This window comes from Carassius gibelio, chromosome A20 (genome assembly GCF_023724105.1).
Source record: "Carassius gibelio isolate Cgi1373 ecotype wild population from Czech Republic chromosome A20, carGib1.2-hapl.c, whole genome shotgun sequence".
NCBI classification, from domain to species: Eukaryota; Metazoa; Chordata; class Actinopteri; order Cypriniformes; family Cyprinidae; genus Carassius; species Carassius gibelio.
In genome coordinates this window covers 12,381,414-12,406,911 of record NC_068390.1, presented here as the reverse complement: position 1 = coordinate 12,406,911, position 25,498 = coordinate 12,381,414, and the positions used below count along the sequence as shown (strand labels likewise).

The following is a 25,498-nucleotide window of genomic DNA, read 5'->3' as shown; positions in this document are numbered from 1 at the left end:
ACTTTACAGATCTTCTTCATGCACCAAGAGCGTGTAACACTCCAAAGAGAAAGGAAAAATTTCATCATATGACAACTTTAATGCATCTTTGCTGTATAAAAGCATTACTTTATTTAAAGAATGTGTGAGGTACGTTGCTCTAAGAATCAGATTTGCACTATTTGAGTCTTTATGCCATCAAAAGCTGTTTTTGATGCAACATTTAGGCGTTATACTGAACATATTGTATAACTGTAACAGCAACGACAGTACACTGTGAGTGAAAAAGAGTCTCTTAAACGCCACACTCATTTACAGAAGTTATTCGCGTTAAGGAACTAATGCAGCTGACTAGGTTGCAGTTTGCGTGCTAGAGCAGTCTTAGGTCTGCTGCATATATGCATGAGCAGACAGAAAGAAGCCTGATGCTCCACCTTTGGCACCATTAGGAAGCAAATCATTTCATATTCATGTAATCTCTGCATAATTTGAATGTGAATGTGGATTAGGTGGACACTGAGGGAGGTTAAGAGCCTCTCGGGGCCAGTGGTGAAGTGGAAGGGTATTGAAACCAGGCAGGAAAAGTTTGCAACTAATTTTATGTGTGTGTGTGACTTAGTGTTAGGATAAGCTCATCCGAGTTTAATTTTCTCTGCTCTCCTCTTCATGGTACAGTGGATTAGAGGGATGTCAAAGGTCACATTCTCAGACTGGCTGCCATGGTAACCCTGACACATATAATTTATTGGGAGTTTTAGAGTGTTTCTCTCTATCCTGGATGGAATGCATGGATCTACAGACTAAATTCTGATCTTTAAACAATGTGTGTGCTCAAAACAAGTACTGGAAAGTGATTACACCATCTTACGCACACTGTCCATTTTTAGTTATAAAAAATAAACTTTAAACTGATCTTGAAGTAATAAACCAACACTTTTACTGGATTATCTGGAGAGTCTAATGGCCAAATAATGAAGGGGACAATTCAAAACACTGCATTTCACCTTCACACACCACTATTATAATAAAAATGCCACCTTTTCACTTTTATCATTGCAGGAGATATAACTTTACAATTTAATGAATTTCTTGAAAATGCATCATTTAACATATATTCCTTTCTTACAAATATAATACAGATTGCATTGCATTACATATGGATGTCAATTTGCATATGGAAATGATATGCAGATGAGGTCATGGATGGTAAAACACAATGATATGGTCGTTAGGGAATCTTCCACTAAAACAAATTATAAAGAAAATATTACGCAAATATTCATAAGGTTTCATACATTTGAAAAATGGATTTTGTTTTAAGGATATTTTATGAAAAGTAACTAAGAAAAATATTACAGTATAATATATATTTGTACATTCTGTATCACCTATTTCCTCAGTACTGTTAAATGCATTGCATCACAGCTCGTGGTTATTTCAGTGGGGAATCTTCCATTAAAAAATGAATTTTAAGAGAAAACCCTTCGGCAGGCATTCAATACGATTGAATAAATCTGAAAAATGTTGCAAATATAAATATTTTGGATGACATCTCAGGAAAGTGCAGTCACACACACTCACATGAAAATTGGGGATGTGTTCTCTATCCAGTGGTTTGGTGACGGACAGGATTCCTGAAATGGGGTCGATGATAAACAGGCCGGTGGGGTTTTGGTCGGCTCCTGGTCCGGTCACACTATAGCGCAGAGTGTTACTCTTGTCCTTATCTGACTGGATCTGAAACACACACACACGAAACAGCAGGATAAACCTCAAATTGAGTTACTCTTGCACTCGAACAACAAACCTTTGAATTAATTACCATTTTGAAAGTATGTTTTCGAAAATACACTTCAAATGATGAACCAGTGTTGTTTTTCAGTGTACACACTCACTTTCACAAGCTCTTCAGGGAATTGTTTTCTGGAGTTCTCAAGCACGTTGACAGGAGGAATGACCCAGTCTCTTTTCACGCGATTCACACTGCCGTCGCCCTTGACAACCACACTGTGCCGCGGAAACAGTATCTCGGGCAGCTGGCAAAGTAAAAAACAGCGAAAAGAACAACAGTTACTTTCACAAACACCGGTACACTCAATGTACATTGTACGTGATGCACACACACATATACACACTGCGGCACTTTCAACACATCTGCCCCGTCCCCAAATAATTACAGAATTAATTTTACCCTCTGTAATGGGGTCATAAATATCACTGCAGCTCCATCGTTAAATCCCACAGCAGCAACACCCACATAGTGAATGTGAGAGTGTGTGTGTGTGTGTTGAGTTTGCAGTATTGTTCCATTTTCTTTCTCCCTGAGCCTTGTTATTCAGAGCCAAAGGCAGCTAGAGATGTGTTTGACCGGACATTTGCCTTGCTCTTACTTATATAGAGAACAAAACCCTCTGAATGTTAATTTAAGAATTAATTCTTTATGCAAGTACAAATCTCGGCGCATTCTCGCTTATAAGGTTATTCAATAATTCCTCTCAGCTGATATTGAAAGCCTCCCTTTTTCTTGACCTGTCTTCTCTCTTCCTCTCGGTGGTGAAATATTGCTGGTGATGACAGACACATGGGGGTGGGCGGCAGCTCGGTGTTGAAGAACGAGGTAGATTTTCTCATTTTTCTCTTTCTCTCTGCTTTGACTCAGGTGATGAGCTAACTCATTACCCTTGTACCTTCTCACAGTCGCACCATCTCTTCAAACGAACTCACCGACAACATAAACATCAACTGAACTGATGGAAAAACATCTTTCACCTCTGTTCCTTCTCGTTAACTTTCCATTTCTCTCATTTCGCTCTCATTCCACATTTCCTGCCTCTCTCTTTCATGTTCTCTCTAGAAACGGGGCTGGGATTTTGATGATACTCGATATATATGTATATATTTATTATGTTTACTTTATTTCTCTGAGATTTAATTTAATTTAACATGTTTATTTTTTTTCCATGATGATTTTCAAGATCATGAGAACCCTGATAATTTTCATTCACATTCATCAATAAATCAATGAATAGTAATACAAAGCTATATTTTTCTACACAACTGTTCAAAGGATTGGTGTCAGTATGATTTTTTAAAGAAATCAATGCTTTTATTTTCCAAGAATGCATTAAACTTATCAAAAGTAACAGTAAAGATATAAAATACTTTATCATATTTCAGTTTTCCTTTAAAAAGGAGTCGTACCATTTAAATTTTTTTACCAATCTTATCCAACTTTTGAACGGTTAATTATATTTTTACCAGTTTAATCCACAAAACATGCCATGCAGATTTATACCACATTTAAGTAATGACGAATCGTTAAGTTTTGAATCAATTCATTAAAACACATATCAATCAAACATACCCATTTTAACATTGCGTTTGCAACTTTAAGTCGCAGACGGAGTTAAATCTCACAAGACAAGGAAGGAGTCCGATTGCAAAACTAGTCCAAATACACGTTCTTTAGAACACTTAACGGCCAAATTAAAAGCGCATTAAAATCGCAGTGATCTTCCCAGTGCTGCTTGGTTTGCACATTGCAGCAAACTTATCAGGAATGCATCGTGACCGGCCAGCCTTAGTCTAAACCCTTCACCCTCTCCTCTTTTGCCTCTTCATCCATCTCAGCCTTTATCTCGCCCTTATCTGCTCTCTTTCCCATTGGCTCCTCTCATCCTCCTTCCCCCTTGGCGGCAGTGTGTGGGCATGTGTGTATCAGTAATAAAGAGTAAATTCTTCTTGTCTCCAAGCAGAAGGCAGGGCTATGAGACATATGGTTAGTGTTCCCAAGCTGAGGGTCCAGATCTCCGCTGTCTAATGTATCCTCCTCTCGCCTTAATGTCTCTTTAGCATCGTTAAACATTAATTACAGTCCTACTATCAACGTGTAAGTGCTCTGCTAATTTTCTAATATAGTTTTATTACAGCTTTGGCTTTGTCACAGAGGGCCTACGGATGAAGAGAGACATTTTTGTGAGCTCACATTCGCACAACGGCTGTTTGATGGTGTAATTGCAGCATGAGGCTAGTTTAGAAACGCCATGCGGTGTTAGCGATCTGACACGGTTATAATTAGTGTGTATATTCGCAGTCATGCGGCCGCCGTTCACTGTTAACATGTGAGAGTGAATGATTTCTTACCTGGTTGGGTTGGGTGAAGTTGACGTGCACCAGCCATTGCTCTTGAGACTTCACGTCCTTGGCCTTAATCTCCAAGCTCCGCCCCTTCCTGTCAGAGAGCTGCAGGGTTCGCGATGCGACAACCCTCCCGTCGGCCTCTATCCGGAAATCTGCAGGGTCTCCGCTCTCAAAACGCAAGCCAGAACCTCTGCCACAGTCAACGAAATCCACTGCAAAAGAGAGAGAGTGGGTGGACTGAGTGAAGGCCTGCCTTTGTTTTTAAACTGCATACATCTTTTTTTTTTTTTTATAAATAAAAAACAAGCACACAAGAAATCACATTTTGCTCCTCCGCAAGGGAATAATGGTTTTACTTGAAAAGTGAGGACAAGGAGAGCGAGAGATGGAAAGTGTGCACTGACAGAGAGAGAGAGAGATCGAGAAAGAAGCAGAGAAAAGAGAGAGAGATGGTAGGAAAGGAGAGCAGGTACAACTTCTGAAGCTCTCCTGCATTATTCATGCTGAGACATCCCCTGCAGGCCCCCAGGTGTGCTGAGGAACGGAGGAACAGGAGGACGAGGAGACAAAGAGAGAGAGAGGGATGAGGGGAAGGAAAAGGAGAGAAAACTGAGAAAAAGGAGAGTTGAGAGCTATCTGCAGCACAGCACTGGAGGGAATCACATTAGAAGTACAGACATAAACAAATGAATGTGCTTTATTTATTATGCCGCAATTAGAGAACACAGACAGACAATTACACGCCCAGAACTGAAAGAGATGCCGGGACGCTCCTCTATCAGGACGCATTTGATTGCGAGGAGCCTCGTATGGGCTCATTTGTCTGACATTTTTCATCTTTCAAGCAGAACGCCAGCTCTCATTATCGAGTCCAGGTGGATGGCACACGTGATTTCTCGCCAAGTGTTAATGTGACACGGTATACTGTAGCTGAAGAGGACGTACAATTACTGACAGGGATTCATTTTACTGTTTATCAGTCCTGTCAGGACATGAACTATTAATAAAAACATCTGTAAGCACACTAAGGTGGGTTTAATACTTCAGTTTTGGCCACCTTGATGCAAACATGCATACAACGTTGAATATGCATTAGCAATTAGCATATTATTTAACAAGAATGTTTACAAGATTAATCACTGAAATATACATGAAATCTGTCATCTGCAGACAGACACAAGTCATCCTGCCTGGTTAATTAGCTATTAATAGCTTATCAAATTTGTAAACAAATTATCTTCTCAAGGCTCATCGCAGTAAATTTGACAAATTTACTTAAAAATTTAGTTTCCAATAAAATTTTCCAAAAATCTTAACACTTATATAAATATAATTCAGAGCATTAGAAGAGAGATAATGTCTTTCCCATGTCAGGAAAATGGACTTTCTAAAAAAAAAAAAAAACATCCAAATGAATTGCCATCAAATTAAGTCAAGATCTTCTGAATCTAGACATGTGTCGGTATTAGGTAATGCAATATATCACAGTAATGAATTTGCACAATATTTATTAATCGTGGGGACTTCTAAATAAAGTGAATAATTATATATTACAAATTATTCCGAATGCATTTTAATAATAATTTTCCCATCGACTGGTCAAAATGCACAACACAGCTATATGCTGCTTGAAAGAGCGTGTGCCGCTCTAATGTAAACAAGCACGCATGAGAAGCACATGGAGGAACACGTGAGAGACGAGCTGAATGAAAGCACATTCACTTTCTGACAGCAGATGGCGCAAAACTGCAGAAAATTAAGTTGCACCCTGGAAATCCCATAAATAAAGCAGCTGCTTCTTTCTAAAACATATTTAAATAATTTTAAATAGCCATTAAAATTTTTGGATTTGCTATGGTGTTCCTCATAGCGCCAAATACTTAAATATTTAAACTAAATAGGCTATTTATTTTCAAACTTATTTTTTTTTTTCATTTTAATCTGAACTACAACATACCCTAGATATTGTTTGAAAGTGTTTTGATTCTTTATTGTTCATTCACACTTTACGTTAGGGCTCATTAGTTAACATTTGTTAATTCATTAGTTAACATAACCTGCCAATTAAAAATTCTTATGAACATTCATCAATCTTAGGCAGTCCAATATTTAATAACACGTTGTTAAAATCGAAAGTTGCAGCTGTGTTATTTAATGAGCTAACATGAACTAATACTAGTATTTTTTTTTTTACAAAGATTAATAACTTCTGTAGCAAATGTAGCTATTGCTCAGTGTGAATGTTAATGGCTAACTAATGAAGTCTTATTGCAAATTGATTGGTCTTATAGTTCTTTTGCACTTCAATCTGTGTAAAACTTGTAACTTTATATATTTTTCTGTATTGCTTTATTGTATTTAAATGTTCAGTTATTTTTGTTCTAAGAAAAAAGTTATTTAATCTGTTATACTGTATTATGACCACTTTTTTTTTTTTTTTTTTACTAAATTTCAATACTGTGATAATAATGTATACCGTGATAAAATCAATTAAACGCAACAGTAAAATTTGATACCGTCATATCCCGATCTGAATCTGAATTGAATCGAATCAGGAAATCTGTATCGACACACAGCTCTACAAACTATAAATTGTGTCTTAGCTTAGCAGTAACACACTGATTCATGATGCTCATGCAGGAAAAGTTGAGCTCATGTCACTCCCTGAACATTTCCTGTCCTTTCTCAATGTCAATAAAAGGGTGCAAAAGCCAATTTTCCATCTCCATGGAAATTCCCATCCTTTCTCTCACTGAGAAACTCACAACAGGGAGCACAGGCTGAATTTCTCTCTACTAGGTGACTTTAAACCCATCTGCATTCAGCGTGTGTGTGTTGTGTTGTTTTTTCGAGTGGGATTCTTTAAAATCCTGATTTTCCAAACAGCAATTAGGCAGGTCTGTAGTTAAATTACACATTTCACTCTTGTTAATCACCATTTATTATGTGAAGACCTCTCAGGGTATTACAGTAGGCTAAAATAATCGGTCACTATTATTAGACATGGCAACAAATGAAACCTTATTACTGATTATTAGATAAAGACCTGCTGAAGGGGGTGAGTAATTATTATGTTTATCTGATTGTTAATATTGGTAGTCCTGTCGTCCAAGCATGTTACTTGTGTAAAGTGCCTAGTGTGCGGTTTAATTTTGGTTCTTCAAAATTAAAAGACTCCTCTTTCTGGCCCCTGGTGCAATGGTACCCATCACAGAGTAATGCGTTTAATGTAACACGATTGCCCTGATGGCACAACATTTGCTGCTCGGCAGGTGTGAGGTAGGTGCTTGTGTGTGTGTGTGTGTGTGTGTGTCAGTCTAGCTTGACAAAGTGCACAGAGTACGTTTTATTAGATGGCTGCATCAGTTTTGCCTGCAGCTGCATTTTCTTGTGCAGTTTTCATGAGGATGGGTGGAGGGTGTTGTAGAGCGCTATATGTCTACCGCGCTGTCTCCTTCCATTACTGAGGCTGCTCTTCTAACGGATGAAACAGAGAGAGCAGTGTCTTTGAGTCTTTCTTCTCATCGCAATCTCTTCACGTGTCTCTGCAAACTCGGCTTAATGCTGCGCGTAAAAGCCACATTACTCATCACGTCTCGCAAGTAAACGCACTTACGGCAAAACAGTGGAAAGTGATTTAATTACAAGGGTGATTTAATGTAAGACAGAGTTTGCTTAATATAATTCATTCATTTACATCTTAGGTAGCTTGCACGTGTTTTCGCAATCCTCAACAAATGAGCGCGTAAATGGGTCTTCAAACAGCAAATTGATTAGGATAAATATATTTTATTCCACAAAAACCAGGTTTCTCCAGCTACACTGTGAACCTGATTATATTCATCAACTTTGTATTTCATGAAAACATTAATGTCTGGTATTATTTGTTTAGTATTGATGATGCACAACATAAAATATTCAATCCTATAGCTACAAAATCATGGGACAAGCAAGGTCTTGATTTATCTGAGATGAACTGATACAATCTAAATAAGGGGCAATTAACAGCAACAACAAAAAAATATCTATTTTCTGTCACCTTGACCAATGAGATGGAACATAATTGGTCAAAGTGCTAAATGCAAGCTGGAGATTTGGGAGCCTTGATATGCGCACGTTTGTGTGTGTGAGAAAGTGATCAGACACCACAGACGTGTTTCAGAAGCAAAACGGGAGTCAGATGCCCTTCACTATGTCTCTATAAAATCACCAGAATGAGTTTTAAGAGGCAGATTGAAGGGGGACTTAGAATTTAAGGCAATTCTGCCATTATTTACTCACCCATCATGTCGTTCGTTTCAAACCTGTTTGCTGTTATTTCTTCTGAGGAGCACAAAAGTACAAATCTTTTTTTGCAATTCATGTCCTATACCACACTGTATTGTAACCAGAGGCTGTAAAGCTCCAAAAATAATAATATATATATATATATATATATATATATATATATATATATATATATATATATATATATATATATATATATATATAAAACACAATAAAAAGTATCATCCACATGACTTGTGTATTATGTTCCAAATCTTCTAAAATAATAAATCAGCTTTATGTGAGAACAGACTGAAAAGTCAGTATTCAGTCATTTCCCTGAAGCTCTTAACTACCCAACTTTGTGGACATGGACAAAAAACTTTAAGAGAAAAATACTTTAAGAGAATAATTTGACTCTGAAAGAATGGAAATGCTTTTATAAAGTTTGACAGCCTTTAAACGGTAGTAGTATGGCGTGGTGGTATGGCTGCATAAGAAATGTTTATTTTGTGCTCCAGAGAAAAATTTAAGTGAAAATAAAAATCCACATGCTGGTTTGAAATGGTGAATCTCATACTTTTTCCAAAAAAGCACAAATGAAGACCTGGCCATGCGCACACACTGAAGCTTGAGTGCTGATTTGGTGAACCAACAGAGATGGGATGTGCTCTGTAAGCTATTTCTTTCTGTCATTAGCATTTAGCATTCAACATCACAGCTTTACTGCTCAAAATGTCCCCGTTATTCCCTCCCAACGGGACTCTTGTTTTGTTTTAATACCAGCCGGCTTCAATTGGTACAAGCTTTTAGTAACAGCAAGACATAAATGAGGAAAGTAATGGAAAAATAGTTTTGTTTAGCCCACCAGCCCCATGAGAGAACGTAAAATAGCTGTCTTAATATCATCGTTTGAGGTTTCATGCTCTCTGAGACATACTGAGCCCTCCTGTGAAAGAATTCAGATAGATGCGGCACTTAGGATCCCACTTCGCACCGAACAGATCTGTCTTTTGTACCGCCTGCCTATAATTGCCCTTTCTCCATGATTTTTCTAAGGGTGAGCTTCCTGTAATGGCCACATCGCTCAGGCATATCCCTCGGTGGGCATCGCAACTTAGGTTTAACTCCTATGCACTTCCCTCGTCAAAAATACACACAAACAAAAAAAAGAAAAGACACGTTCACAAACACATCTTAACACAGACTAAGAAAATGCACCAATGGGAACTAAATCAATTCGAAAACCAAAGTGTGCATTAAACTGTTAGAGCTTTTCAGCTCATAAAGGGATTCATTATCTCTTTTTGGAAACTAGCACAATATGTAGCTCCTATAACGAGCCAATGGCTATTGATTAGTTGCCAAAATGATATAATGGTGAGTAACAGCTGCTTTTATGTGTTCCTCTGTTAATGTGACTCATCTAAGCCTTTGATCCAAAAGTACAACTAACAACATATCATATCTACTCGCCTCCTGCTGTTTCCCCTCAAACAAAGCGGGTAAAATATAGGAAGAGAATATGACATTCCCTCTTATAAAATCCTCTCGTCTCTTACCTCATTTGTTCAGATTTATACTTTAGATTAAAAGAACATGGTCCATCTCACGGTTGATTAAGCTCAATCTCAACCTGTTAAATGACTCGATCACATGCAAATGCATGCGTGCGCAGATAAATACATGTAGAGAGAACTGCGACATTACACTCATTTTCTGCCACATTATAGGGTAATGTCAGTGTAACAGAATGCTTTATTTAATTCATCCACAAGACTGGGAGATTTGTATATTTTTATATGTCACTAACAAAAAGAGCATTCGGTTGCAGCTCTGTAAATATTTATCTTTTTTAACTTGGATGTGGGCTCCTCCACTAAAAACACACATTATATTTTTTAACAACATACTATATTGTTTTCATTCAAATAACTGATTCAAATAAAAACAATTGCGGCTATTTTGTATTTTATACGATTTTAATGTAACTCAATTAAATGTTTTCTTTCAAATTTAAAAAAATAAACAAAACCAAATTTTACTGTATAATAGGGCTGCACGATATTGGGATAAAATGACATTGCGAAAGTTTATTTTACTGCAAAATATATATTGCGATATGAAATCGAATCAAATTTTTTCTTACAAAAAAAACAAAATGGGTTAAGCAGATTTACATTATCATTTTAAATGATTTAAACATCGACACCATTGTGTCAATTGATTAATATGCTCGAGGGAGAGAGAGCAAGACAGCGCTCGTGTTGTTTGAAGCGTAAGCGCTCTCTCTCTCTCTCCCCCTCTCGCGCGTGCGCTCTCCGCGAATCACATTCGTCAAGGACCGGGGAGCAGCTGTCCCGTACAGTTAATGAATAACGGATCAACTACGACAGCCTACATCGCACAGCCTACATTGCGATGTGACTTTCGTGGATTCGTACATCGTGATATCGCTGCTTAAACGACACATCGTGTAGCCCTACTGTATAGTAGAAAAGTTTAATGTAACTCAATGAAATATTGCTTTCTTTAAAATCATTTACAAAATAAAATAAAAAAAAATCTATATTGTATTTTATAAAATGTAATTAAACTCAATTACACTTAAAAACTGCCTTTAAAATAGAATAAAATAATAAAATCAATAATGATTTCGTATATTGTAAATCGTATATCGTAAATCGTATATTGTCTGTTATATAACTTTAACGCCATGAAATGTTTAGAATTTTCCACACATTCTTACAGATGCTTCTAAGACCAACTCATTCTTGCAATTTCTACATAGTTGAGCCATGGAACCATGTACCACAGAATTACATGTTTTTTTTTTTTTTTTTTTTTTAAGTTAATATGCTAATGAGTACCATGAAAATCTGATCCCGTCACTGCACCATGGTAGCACCACAGTATATTTCTGAACGGATCATTTGGTTACTCCCTGCTAACAAGCCTGACAACATCATTTGAATATTTTGGATTTACATACAAATTCTGAGTTTTGACAAATGCTTTTTTCCTAGAAGAAGATGTGTAGTAATGTTTTGCACAGAACGTGAATGCTAAACAACAATACCAACAAGACGCAGAATACAACTAGGCCTATACCTCACATTGTGAGCCATAAATACCAATACAACAGAAACCTCCAAAATAAACACAAATAAAACGTCAGATACTGAATGCTGGGGAAAATAAAATATTTTTCTGGCATTCACCGGATAATCCCTGTCACCGACAAACTCAATTATTCATTCTGCATCATAATAGCACTAAGGGCTTTTAGGTTATTTATTCAATCACAAATTTTCAGTGCGACGCTCCAGTTTCGCATGTGTGTTTGTGTATGTACGCATGCGTGCAATGCCATTTTAACCTCTGACCTCGCTAGATTGGAGGTGTCTGCAAGGACTTGGGATTTATGACTGTGCACAGAGCCACACACACATGCAGCATATGGCAGGGGCGCCATGCCAGGTCTATCCTAAGGACCTAAAACAGGCAGCGCATTCCTTTACTGTCTGACCTCACACACACATAAAAAAAATTGTTTTATAAAATATATGAACACAAACTGATATTTAAGGCCTCTGACTAACTGTCAAGCACATCTTGGGCCTTTTAAAAATGCAATCCGGCAGTTAAACAAGCGCACTGCAGCACCTTCATCTTCCAGCATTAACCAGAAATATTTTCAAACTCATCAGACCATGTCACAGCGAATGGCTCCATCTTTTCTGAGCTAATTCAAACATTATAAACATTTAAGCAAATTAACTGCATTATGATTCATTCCAGATCACATAATTCCATATCACATGCTGTTTGAGACTTTCACTTTGTATTTCTTCATATAATTGCATTATAACATGGAGCCTATTATAATGTGTGATAATGTGTTTGAAAACCCAGATAACTGCTTTTGTGACACCGTTGCCTGTGGGGATGCTGACCGGGTCACAACATTTTCCGTGTCAATGGACAGACATTACAGTTGCAACCTCTTCTCTTGCCTCCTGTACATTATCATGTCTCCTGCACGTAATACACATTTAAAGTCCTCACATTTAATACAGCAAGAACATGTGAGAAACTTGTCTGCTTATTAGGGATTCAGAAAAGCATACTTTAGGTAACATAAAACCGTATTCACAACACATTTAAATGTAGTAATGAGGGTATTTCAGGGTGAAACAGAACATTCAGCAGGCGATAATGTAGTGCAGGAAAATATCTTAGTATTTGATTGGATCGTGCCAAAGGAAAACATGTTAGATTATGATATTATATTAATAATATGTTGCACCTGGCCTTGGGTATGTTTCAAAGGTGGAAAAGGTCTAGAAGTAGATGAAATAACAGATTTCTTTTCACACTGATGACCAGAGATTTTTACTGATAAATGTAGTTTTGTTTTGATGATGTCTTTAAAGCAACTCCAAGACTGTGGTGAATGTGCAAGTTGCAGAACGGTTCACTGAAAACCATATTGATCTGAATATCAATTTGTCCCTCTCAATGCCTATGGTGGTCACAGCACTGATTCTGTTTAAGGATCAGAAGCACAACGAGAGAAGCATGCCCGACAGTGACACAAAAGAAAAACACTGATCTGCTGCATTATACCAGCACAAAGCACTGCAATATCGTGAATGGACATCGTTACAAATACAGCACTAGTGCAGTAATTCAGGGAGAGGTTCTTTTATTATTGTTCAGAAACAAAGGAGGAAAAAAAAAATGTTGACTCAAGAAAAACACGGACAGGTTCCCACCCCTTTAGACCAATGCATTTCCATGACTTTTCAAATGCAGATCACTTAGATTTACCTTAAAAAAAATAAATAAATCACTCACATTTGTTAAAAAGATTCTATAGAAATAAAAAGATTAAACCATAGATATATTTTAAAGAAATGGCCATGAATTTAATATACAGTATATATACATATTTAAATTTATTTAATAATATACAATTAATATTCATGACATTTTATGGCCTGTAAAACACAATAAATATTTTGATATTTCCAGAACAGTAAGCACCCTTTAAAAAAGGAAGTACATAAATAATTTGAAGTCTAGCATTTACTGGGACGTTGTGAACCTGCAAACACGTGCACTTTTATCAAGTGTTCAGAGTTTGATGTAAACTGCATGGTAAGCCACAGGAATCATTAATTGGAGGTTGATGGAGGGAGGAGAGGATTATACAGGCTTCAGATTATGTGTGTGAGTGATTGAAGACTCCCTCGGGTCAGTAACGCTGACCACTGTAATCGCTCTTCATTGTGTATCACAATGACTGACAGGAAATAACAAACAGCAAATAATTGCAAACATCTGCACTTCCTCTCACAGCGCTGAACGCAGATGATACTCTAATTTACCAAGATTGCTCAACAAACCGAACTCTGTTTTGAGATTCTGAAACATATCTGACTGCCTGTGGTAGGACACCTTGCTAAAAACAGTCACTTTAATCTACAACAGATTTTATAATCTGCCTTCCTAAAAAAAACAACCCAGTATTTGTGTTTGTACCTGTGTTCCGTGCGTGTTTTCACGACTTCTTTTAATCTGTATTTAAAAAGCACTGATTGAAAAAGCAAACTGCAAACAAATGAAGACAAAAGCAGGATTAGACTTCCTCAAATCTTGAGTTCCTGGGAAAACAATAGTGATTTGAGCTCAAGCTCTGATTAAATTTATAGTGTGTGCGTGTGCGTGCCATGTGTTATTTGTTTAAAAGGGTCTTCCTCTTTGATCTCTTCATCTGACACACAGAAGCCGAGGATGAGGGTGATAAAACCGCCAGTGTCAATAAAGGTATGTTCACACAGACAAAAGCAAAAATACAAACTGTAACACAAAACCAGAAAACACTGTCGTATAGAATCATGGTAAACCCTAAGGGAACAATATTTGCGTATGAGAAAATCTGCATAGCATCTCTGATGACGCCCAAAGACGAGGCAAACAAAAGTGTGAACGAACCACGTTTGTGATTTTGCACACTCGGATGTGGTGAGGGTGCAGAATTGGGGATATTGACTTTTTAGCAAGCAGAAATCCATAAACTCCTGTTCACAACAGATGCCCATTAGATCCTGCAGTTCAGAGATAAACATCCATATTGTGTCCACTAAAAAAATAGAGGCAAAATGTTTCTGAACAGGGTGTGTGAGGAAGTGAAGTACCTGTCCTCAGGTGCATCAACGATACAGGCAGACTGTGTGAAACGTGACTCCAGCGAGCCTCCAGAGGTCTCAAATACGCTTGCGCACACACATACAGCACGAAATGATCAATGGAGGATCGCCTTTCATTATCGGCGCTCCTCTGCAAGACACTTGATACCTTTTTAAAGGCAAAGGGAGGGTGTATGCCTACTACAAATGCTAAAAGCAAAAAAGGCGTTAAAAAGTAATGCATGTGCCTGAGATGTTGTTTCTAATAATAGGTCAGAACTACATTACCCATAGTGCATCAGGATAGCAGACTGGAGCGTAATGAGATTTGTACAGGCACTGACCCAGATAACCAAGCCCCCAGTGGAGGAGTCTGTGCGAGTGTGAATGCATTGCAATTTGCCTTTGCGAGTTGTCTGGAATAAAGTTACATGTGCTTTTGTTTTAGCGGACTTTCACGCATCCGCTGTGAGCAGAAGAACAAACGCATTTGATGTCTGTTAGCATAAGTGTGACAGCTTCTGTGTGTGTGAATGGTGACAGCTGGAGAGACAGTGGGATACAGTATTGTGGACAAGGGCGGACTTAGTACTTTGATATGTGTGCGAGTGTCGGGATGTGTGTGCATGAGGATTATCCCCAACCGAGCAGAAGAAAAATAAGCAAGAGATGTATTTAAAAATTCTCAAATTACATAGCTATGTGCAGATGTAACACGCAGATAAAACTATCAAACATCCCTCCTGGACAAGCATACGCTTTTGATTTGTAGTGGACGTCAACGATTCCCCCGGCTGTGGGGTCACATTTGCGCCTGGGTAGTTTTCTGTTGACTCGGGAACAATAGTCCCTGCTCAACCGAGCTCAGCCAAATGGGACGAATTAGGCCAGGTTGCCTAGCGCCATGCTGGTTGCCCCTGACAACCCCGAGGCCTCCAGCTTGGGAGCAAAAGGGAAGGGTTTTTGCAAAGGGGCGGAATAGTGTTTCATTCGGCCGCATGCTCTTACAAAACACCTCCCCCCAGGCTCACAAAAGCAATAACGGCCATGTCAAATCAATCGGCAACGCCCAAGGACATCAATATGTGGCCAATAAATCTCGCTCGAGGGAAGCCCACATTCTCACCTCTCTGGCCATATGGGGAACATTGTAATAATGCATCCGCAACGCTTGGCCAGCACAGATATGTGAGTTTACATTGCAGTACATGGGCGGCGCCATATTAACCGTGGCATTCGCACAGGTGATAGAGTATCGTGAACATAAAAGACGGAAAGGTGATAGTGGAATAAAAGTGGGGCTCAGAAAAGGGGCGACGGAGAACGTAACAAAAGACACAAAAGCTTGTCTCCTTTGAGGAAATGCTGAGTGTAAAAACCGCGAGCGCGTACACTAGTAAACGATGCTTCAAAGGAAAGGCTGAGACAATACAACACAAAGACAAGAATATCAGGATGAGACAGACGGGGAGAGTGAGAAAAGAGAGAGAGAAACGGAGGGAGACAGACCGAGATGATGTCAGCGCTGTAAGTTTTCAGATGGCCCCTCAGAGGAAAGCTGAATCAAGGTCCAAGCTGTTCTTTATCATACAGTGAAAGTGAATGGTGATTTATAATGCCAAAAACCATAACAGAAATACTAAGTCCTGTTCTGCAAAATTCTGTAAGAAACAGAACAAAATTCATTGAAAAACTCAAAACTCACACAAGCTCACAAATCAAACGAGTCAGTTCACTTGCGACCATCTTGGAAACCCCAACGATATTGGGTATTAACAGACAAACAGGAAATATGTAAATGTAGGGAAAATGTATTATTGTTTTTTTTTTTTTTACTATTTGCATCTATTTGATTTCAATTAAATACTCATATTTCCAAAATGCATTTGTTCAAACTGTATGAGATGTAAGAGACTGAAACACGTTATATTTATTAAACATATGCACTTCATTAGTACTATTACAGAAATCCAACCTGTTTCTTGACAAATATGAATCATGTTTATACGTTTGTTCATGTTAAAAGTGTGTAATCCAATTTTATATGCAATTCAAATACAGTATTTCAGTCTTAAGTTCAGGCCAACATGCACCTTTTAATGCTGGATGTTACCTTACATAAAACAGAGAAGACATTGAATGATTTCAGATTACTTGGTTTTATTTTTTGTGCTTTTTGATGTTTAACATTACAAACCACCATCCATTGCCAAGAGCTGCTTGTACAATCTGCTTAACATCTCCTTTTGTGTTTCACTTAAGAAAGAAGGTAACACCGGTTTGGCTGTCACCAGAATAAATAAATTATTTTTTTGGGTGAACTACTGCTTTATGCTGGAGAACAGAAGTTACATGAGCTGGTCCAATTATCACCTCCTGCACCCGCTAACTCCTGTGCCAGCGATGTCTTTTCTCATTAAACACCAGAGAAATCATTTTTAATCGCCATTCCTTCCTCCCCTGTTGTGTGTGTGTGCGTTTCAAAAAACCAGACCCATATCGGGCACAGCTGCGATCCATTGTCCTGTATTAAGGTCATGCTAGCTTTACCCCGATCCAAATATATCCCTCCATCTTACGGGAAAACGCAAGAATTCCACTTCACACTCTCTCCCCTCACTTAGCTGCTGACACACCTAAATTGGTGAGCGAGCTGATAGCAGAAGCAGAGGTGTGAGGAGAAGGGGAATGAGAGGAGGGGTGTGATAATGAAGGGAAGAGAGCATTCGTTTGAAGTGAAGATGGACACATGCCAGTCCAGCTGTCCCCTCTATGATGCAGGCTATCCTAACTCCTGTAGACACACACACACACACACACACACACATACTTAGACGGAGGGGGACAAATTACGCATTTGTCTGAGACATACCAATCTAGGCTTATCCTTATTGTCGGGGGCTTGAGGGTAGGGGGTACTTGCAGCTGTCAGCTGGTGGGCTCTGACGGCATTATAAATCCATATATATATACACACACATGCATATATGCAAACGGAAATCCAGTGTTGTTGTCAGATGCCATTAGGACAGGATTAACCCGTCGTTTACCATTATCGAATAAACGCCGTGAATAGCTCACACATTCATGCCCAATTACGTCGGCTGTAACCCTTTATGGATGAAGATTAGAATAACTCAAATACTACTCAGATTAGGGGTGAGGGGGAGGGTGTTTTGGACGGGTGGCGAGACGGAGACGGGGTAACGTCTGCAGGGTTCACTGGAATGTGTGTGGATTTGAAGTGCGTCGACTTGCATTCTTCACGTCTGCGGTAGCCGTATGCGCCACAAGTCAAGGCAACATAAACACTAATAAAGCATTAAAAGAGCTCCTGCCAGGCATTTTAAACCATCCAACACACACACACACAACTGTACACTAAGAGTGTGTGTCCCATATCTTCCCTCTGCAGTATGGGAGAAGGAGAGATTTGTCAGAGCATGAAATAGACCACGGCCATAGGAGCGGATCTATACACACACGAACACACAACAACAGACACTGGGAGAAAAGCATCGCTCCATTCAGTGGGCTGTTTTAGCACTGTGGTGTTTTGTTTATGAGTACTGTGAATCATCGGGATGGTATTGATGACATCATAATTGGCCTTGCCATGTAATTGCGACACTCTAAGGCCGGGTTCACACCGCAAGTTTCAGCAGAGCAGAAGCAGCGCGTTAGCAGCAGGTAGGCAGAGCAGAAGCAGCGCGCGCCTATTTTGCTTTCACACCGGCAGCGGAGGCAGCGCGCAACTGAACAGCAGATTTTGGTCAGAGTGCTCTATAATGTGTACGTTCGCATTGCTTTATTTCCCATTTAAAATACATTTAAATAAAAAGACTAGGCAAGAAGCTTTTTTAATTAATAATTTAATTGTTACTTTGGTTGGATCTTTGTTTTGCTGTCTTTGTTTTCCGTGCAGTACGTGTTGTTGATAGAAGAAAGGCCATCGCGCTATATTTGTTATTAAGGAGACTAAAAAGACCCAGACTTTGGGTTCATCCCATTAACCGACGTAGGAGAGAACATGGTGCATATTACCATCTTGTCACTGGGTTTGTTTGCAATCAAATTTACCAAAAAACACCCTGAAAACCAATTTAATAAACGGTTTTAAATTATGTGTATTGTAAATGGTTCACAGCCTTGACTTCCTGCTCATCTTGAAATCAGAATTTACTTGTTTATTATAGATGCATGTATCACCTGCTTTTGTTATTTGTGTGCTTATGTGTCATTTAGAAATTGTAAATAAATGGTTCCAATTGAATCAATTTTGAATCAAATATTGAGTTGTTTGCTCGTGTGCCAGCGAAAGCGTCAAAAACACTATAAAATTAATTACCATCTGCAATAAGAGCCGCTGCAACTTCATCCCATGCTTTTTCCTTCTCCTGCAAGTCTTTATAAAGTACATTGTGTGGATCATAAATAACTTGATATTTCTCAACTTCCACAATGAGACGAATGTCGTCTATTATTGTCTTTCCAGGTGCACTCTGAAGACCACCGCCTGTGACACCACGTGCTGTTGTTTATGATTGTTAGCACGACATCCGTTCTTCTGCCAATACATAGGCCTAGTTAAAAGAATAGGACAGCTACTAATAATAAATAAATCTCCAAGCTAAGCTAGCAACATAAATTATTTAAAGTTGTTTTTGTATTTAGGCAAAAAAGTCTATTTTTGGATAGAACTGTAAGTACTTTAACAGATTTTGTAAAAAAAAAAAATATATATATATATTAAAAATAAAATTATAATAAAAAATAGAAAAATATGTGGTTTTAAATATCATACATTTTTTATGTAATTTGCTAAGAACACAGTAGATATCATTAATGCAAATTTTCGTTTAAGTAGCCTACATGTGTATTTTGGCCATGATCATGATCATTTTGGCCATGGACACTTTATCTTCTATACATATTTTTTTATATTAATTTCCTTTTCGTAACATACTCTAGTTCTTGTTAAAACACCCTAGATGTGCTTTTTTTGTGCAGTTAGAGCACTTTTTGTGTGAAATCATATTTATTTTGTCCATCAAAGGTGTACTTTCACTTTAACTGAGCGTCAGCAGCGCTGCAAAAATAGACCCAGCGCCGAAACGATCGCGGCACTGCTGCTTCTGCTCTGCTTCTGCAACGCTCTGCCGCGCAGCTTCTGCGTGCGGTGTGAACGCCCTCATCTGTTAACATAGGCACCGAAAAAAATACGCGCTGCTTCTGCTCTGCTGCAGCTTGCGGTGTGAACCGGCCGTAACAGGATTCAGGAGTGATTCATAAATTCACAGCCACCATCTAAAATCAACAAGAAAAACAGTAAATCCAGTCACTTGTTTCTTTCCTTTTTGTTCTCCCTAAACTGTTTTCTTCAAAGTAGAAATTTGAAACACACACACACACACACATACATATATGTTTTTCAAACCACATATATATATATATATATATATATATACATACATACATACAAATATAAACTAGTTAACTAGATAAGAAATAGTTAAAACTTGGTTAAATAGTTATTAATATATTATTTGTTGTTATATTCGTATGATTTAGTAATTATTCATAAATTCACAACATCTATTTTTTATTTTATTGTTTCATCACTCAAATCATATTATTATTGTTATTGTTATTATTATATAAACAATAATATTTTATGCATATTATTATTATTATTATTATTATTACATGAAGAAATAAAACTTTTTATTACATGAAGAAATAAAACTAATTTAAAACTAATAAATACATTCTTCTTCTTCTTAATAATAATAACAATAATAATAATATCATAGAAAAAACTAGATGAATTAGTCCTCACTAACTGACTAATATGTCTTGACTAGATGACCATCTTGTTTTAAACCCTGCCTGTGCTGTCCATTCCACTCCAGCATTTGGATAAAACCTTCATATCTCTCAATCATGCTCTCCTCAGAAAGCCCCTGCCTTGGGCTGATGATTGAAACCAGACTTCAGTGTAGTTCAGCCGCCCCCGCATTCTCCCAGCGCTCCAGCACCCAGTCACCTCGGCATGCACCCAACCGCAAACTCCAGGCATGTGGAGGTCAGCGGCACTGACCAGTGTGTGTGTGTGGGAGAGATCGTGAGCAGTGGGCTTCTGAACCGTGGGCTCTGTTTAGCAGCGGTCAGTCTACGATGACACATTGAGGCCCAAACACACAAAAACAGCCTTTTACAGCCAGTGCTGCATAAATATGAACTCAAATACGCTCAGAAACAGAGCAAGAGTCGCGATCTGTTGGAGATCTCGAAGGCTCAATGTGTAACCACGCTATGATTAGCGTAAATGCCACATAATTACCCGTTTCCTGCGGTTAAACACCATTACTGCATAAATGATGTCAATGCCTTCTGTTCAACAATCAATAATCCTGTAGTATGAAAACTCAAACCACACCCAAGTTCCCTCTTTTTCTCCTCTGTGTCTCTCTCTCTCCACCCCTCCCCTCCCCTCCCCTCGATCCAATATGGTCAGCACAGTGGGAAGGAAACCATCATAACTAAGGAAACTAGGCCATCCCGTATGAACTTGCGTAGTCGTTTGAAAGCATGTGTGTGAGTGCTTGTGTATGCGTGTGAGAAATAAAGTCATGAGCAAAACTAGAGACAACAGAGTTTTTGGGTCACCTGACCTCTGACAACAAAAAGCCTGAGAGAATGGAATCAGCCAGTTGCCATGATGACACCAAAGCACCCAATAATAACCCCCCAACAGTCAAAAGGGGCTAACGTGTGCATGTGAGAGACAGATAGAGAAGGACAGAATGACTCTGTGATGTTTGCTTAGCGTTCCAACACCCTGAAGTGCCTTGAAAAAATGGCTCAACAATTAAAACGGCCCCGAGCCCAGTGGGAGAAAGTTTTTATTTTTTTGTATTAATATTTACATTAATATATTTATATCTTTGAATTATAATATACTGAGCTTTATATAAATATTTTATTTTATTGAATTATAATATATTGTATTTTATAATTATATTTTCTAATACATTTAAATATGTAAATGCTATGGCAAATAATTTTTCCATTTTTATTAACTATATATAATTTTAAATTAAATAACATATTTTTATTAAAAATATTTTTATATTTATATTTGATATTCATGTTTTATAGTTTATTTATATTTATTTAATATAAATATATTAAAATATTTTATATTTAAATGTATATTTTAAAGTACATTCACATTTAATTATAATAAATTTTACATTTTACATTCACATTTTCTTAAATATGTAGATAGGTAATGCTATGACTTGTGAAAACTTTCCCCATGTTTTTAAAATAATTTTATAAAATATTTTAAATAAAAAAATGTAACTATTTATATACTACATTTGTTGTTCATAATCTGTATTATATAATATTTTATATTATATTAATATTTACCTAAAATAGATTTATTTTACTCTTTTTTTAACACTGCTGTTTTAAAAAATGCTAAAAACAGAAAACCTATGTGTGGTGGGGCCTGCAAAAATCTTGGCAGGACGAGTACAAATCTGATCTACTGGCCCGACTGGGCCATGAGAAAAAAATTCTTCTAGTTGATCCCTGCTTAAGCTTTGCCAAAACTACAATCCAGCTCCATGAGCAGCCAAAGATAACCATCATAACAGTTTTGTGTCTGATGTCATTCTTTACTCTTGGAAAACACAGCTTGTTTGTTAGAGCAAAGCACACTAAAAATATCTGTGGAAAGGGCTGATGTCACACTGGATGGGTTCCACACCTCCCCCAGCGACACCGAATCTGGAGACCGGCTGACTAAAGAAACATTGTGGTGCTGAAACTGAGATTTTTACAGTGATTTAACGCAACATTAACAGGTGCACATCCCCACAGACACTAATGAGAGAGCACTAGATCTCATGGTCCACAGTAATCCTGGTATGTCTGGTGAAGTACTCTCAAATTTATATTGAACTATAACATCCAAAGGTCTTTTTTCTGTCATTCCCAGGTTTACCATCAAAGGAATACTCCTTTCTTTCTTCTCTCTTTCTTTTGTTTCTCACATGCATCAGCTCTCTCACATATGCATGATCTGATCAATGCTCTTAGGGTCTATGTCTTGCCAGATTGATTTAGGCTAATGAAGTCCATGTGGCCAAATCCTACAGGGAGAGAGAGCGAGAGAGCGATTGTCAAGCCCAGAGGTTTGACTGTATGCAGATCAGAGCTGACGCTTTAGAGAGGTCACGTTTTACTCTCATCCGTTCTACTTTACCTCTTTAACACAGACTACCTCTCCACACGGCCATTAAATAAGCATGTCCCGCCCTCTTGCTTGCATTTAAAGAATTGTGAAGATTCTTTATTAAAGGGACAGCTCACTCAAAAATGAAAACTGTCCTAAATCAATATGACTTCATGGCTTTCACTCTCTTGTCTTTTTGACAACATATTATTTTGTGTTCCACAGGAAATGAAAGACACAGGAGTTTGGAACGACATGAGGGTGAGTAAATGCTTTAATTTTTCATTTTTGGGTGAACTATAGCTTTAAATGAAGACCGAAAGCAAAGTCGTTGGTGATGTGATCTTTAAAACCTATGACAGCAAAGGCCAAACTGGGTGACTCGCTCTGTCACTCAAGTAAATGGGCAAATTAGGACTGAACTGACTGAACTAAGTACAGAACAATCCATTCTCGCAAAGCTTCCTCTCACCCGGGGTTTTGAGGTTTCTTTTTTGTTTAATTAAAAATGTCAGCTCATTATCACATGTATACGGACACAACAAAGAGTTACGGGGCCTGAACAAATAAGACAATAGCGTGCTTGGTAATCTTTAGACAGCTCATTAGGTACTTCATATTAAATTTAAAAACACTGAAGGGACAAAGCACCAGGAGTGTGTGTCCACCCCCCAAATCTACCTCTCTCTTTCTCTCTCTCAGTGTTTATTTTTCACCCTTGCTCTCTGCATTCCCGTAACCGTTCTTTAATTCCACCTCAGTCAGCCCATTGAGGGGCAGTGACCCACATGCTGATGACCTCACAGCCGTGTTCTGATTGGTCAATCTCAGAGACCAACAGCCCTCACATGGGCCGGACAAAAAAGCCACTCTGTCTCTGTCACTCTCTCCCTCCCTCGGTGTTGACTCATTATTGTTTTTCGGCTCTTTAACTTGTTCACAAAAACAGACAGAGTTGAAAGTTGGGTTTCGTTCGCTCTGATCGGAAGCAATCAAAAACAAACACCGCCTTCCGGCACGGTGCGTGCAATACGCCAATCACCTCTCACCTACTGCATCTTCCTCTGATCATTTGCTCTCTCCTTTTTAAAACAGATCAAAGGAGGTGAAAAAACAGGTTCCTGTGAACACAAGGAGGACACGGAGAGAGAGAAAGAGAGAGAGGAATTTGTGGAGTGCACATTCTCAGTGGTTAAGAGGCTTGAGTAAGGTATTTCATGGGAAAAATGTTTACAAAATGACTCCTCTAGTAAAACAAGTTTGTCTTAACACTTCAAAGCAGTATCTCTGTTCAGAATAGATGGAAGAATTATATGAAGAAAAGAAAAACAGATGAAAGCTGGAGAAGAGGATTAAAAATAATGGTTTACTGGCATGTAGGGCTGTGGATACCATGAATATCCATGATATGTTTCAGATGGTTTTGCTGGCAATATAAAACCAAGCAACTTGAATAACACAATGATTTAAACATGCATTTTGTTTGGCCATTGGGTTTCTGAAAAAGGACTAAAGTAGACAAACTTCTTGATATGAATGTTTTAGATTTAAACTTTAAAGACTACCACTCACATTAGGTCTAAAAAGTCAGTAAAAAATTAAGAAACGTTTATTGATCAAGGACACAATAAAACTATTGCAAATATTTACATTTAAATGAAAGACTATTTATCAACTTTTTTCATCGATAATAATAACAACAAAAACATTTTTATGACCGAAGAAACAAAATGAGCATATTAGATTGATTTCTGAAGGATCATGTGCTGACAATTCAGCAGTAACAGGTATAAATTATAAAATAATTGCAGTAGAAAACAGTTATTTAAAATGATTACTGTTTTCCCATCAAAATAAATTAGCCTTTGTGATCATAAGGCCCAAACTTGTGAATGGCAGTGCATTAAAAAAAACAGAATAAAATAAAAACTTTTATATAATTGCATGTAAATTAATGTAAATATTGCTGTTTAGTTTGAATGTTTAAGAAATAAGATGGAAAAACCTGCTTTGATTTTGTTAAACTAAATGTTTACTGTATTTTATTACTTACATTACACATTTTAAATGGCTTTTGTCATGTACAAATTTTGAAATATAATAATAAATAATAATAAAATTTACTTTGTATCTACATCTTCCAGACCCACAGGAAGGAATTAAAATCTTTTAGAGCAGCAAAGCCTGCATAAGCACATTCTTTGGGTAGGAATCACCGAGTGGGCTCAGTGAAACAACACTAAGTGTACATACCTCTGTCCCACTAAAAAAAGAAAAGGAGGGACCGAGGGGGAGAGAGAGTGAAAGAGAGGCTGCAGGGGAGAAGAGAAAGTCTTCAGCCCTAAGTCATTTGCCTAAAAAGGATGCGATGAATGAATGTCAGAGACACAAAACATCCACCTCATGTTTAACAAGAGACTCCTCTCCTCGGTCAGGAGGGGGAGATGGAGAAAGAGTGAAGGGGGAGGGAGGATGATGATGGGAAGCACATTTTTGAGTCCTTTGGCAAAAAGCACTGTGCGTAACGGAGTTCACATTGACTTGCTAACCATACAGGCTGAAATGGTAATGAAACGAGAGCCGCTTTTGTGTTTGTTTGGCCAATGCGATACAGCTCACCTTTCCACTGAAAAGGACATAGGAAGTGAATCAGTGAGTCAACTGTCAAACG

The 25,498-nt window shown here is 37.9% G+C and overlaps 1 protein-coding gene across 1 annotated transcript in view; it reads right to left on the bottom strand.

Moving 5' to 3' along the window:
- LOC127938492 (cadherin-2-like) overlaps window positions 1-25,498 on the bottom strand; it is a 45,155-nt gene that overhangs the window by 14,808 nt on the left and 4,849 nt on the right. Inside the window, exons 3-5 of the mRNA XM_052535142.1 lie at window positions 4,123-4,331; window positions 1,875-2,015; window positions 1,561-1,716 (exon numbers count right to left, since the gene is read on the bottom strand). Of these exons, the coding sequence (XP_052391102.1) occupies window positions 1,561-1,716; window positions 1,875-2,015; window positions 4,123-4,331 (506 nt within the window). The remainder of the gene's footprint in view (window positions 1-1,560; window positions 1,717-1,874; window positions 2,016-4,122; window positions 4,332-25,498) is intronic.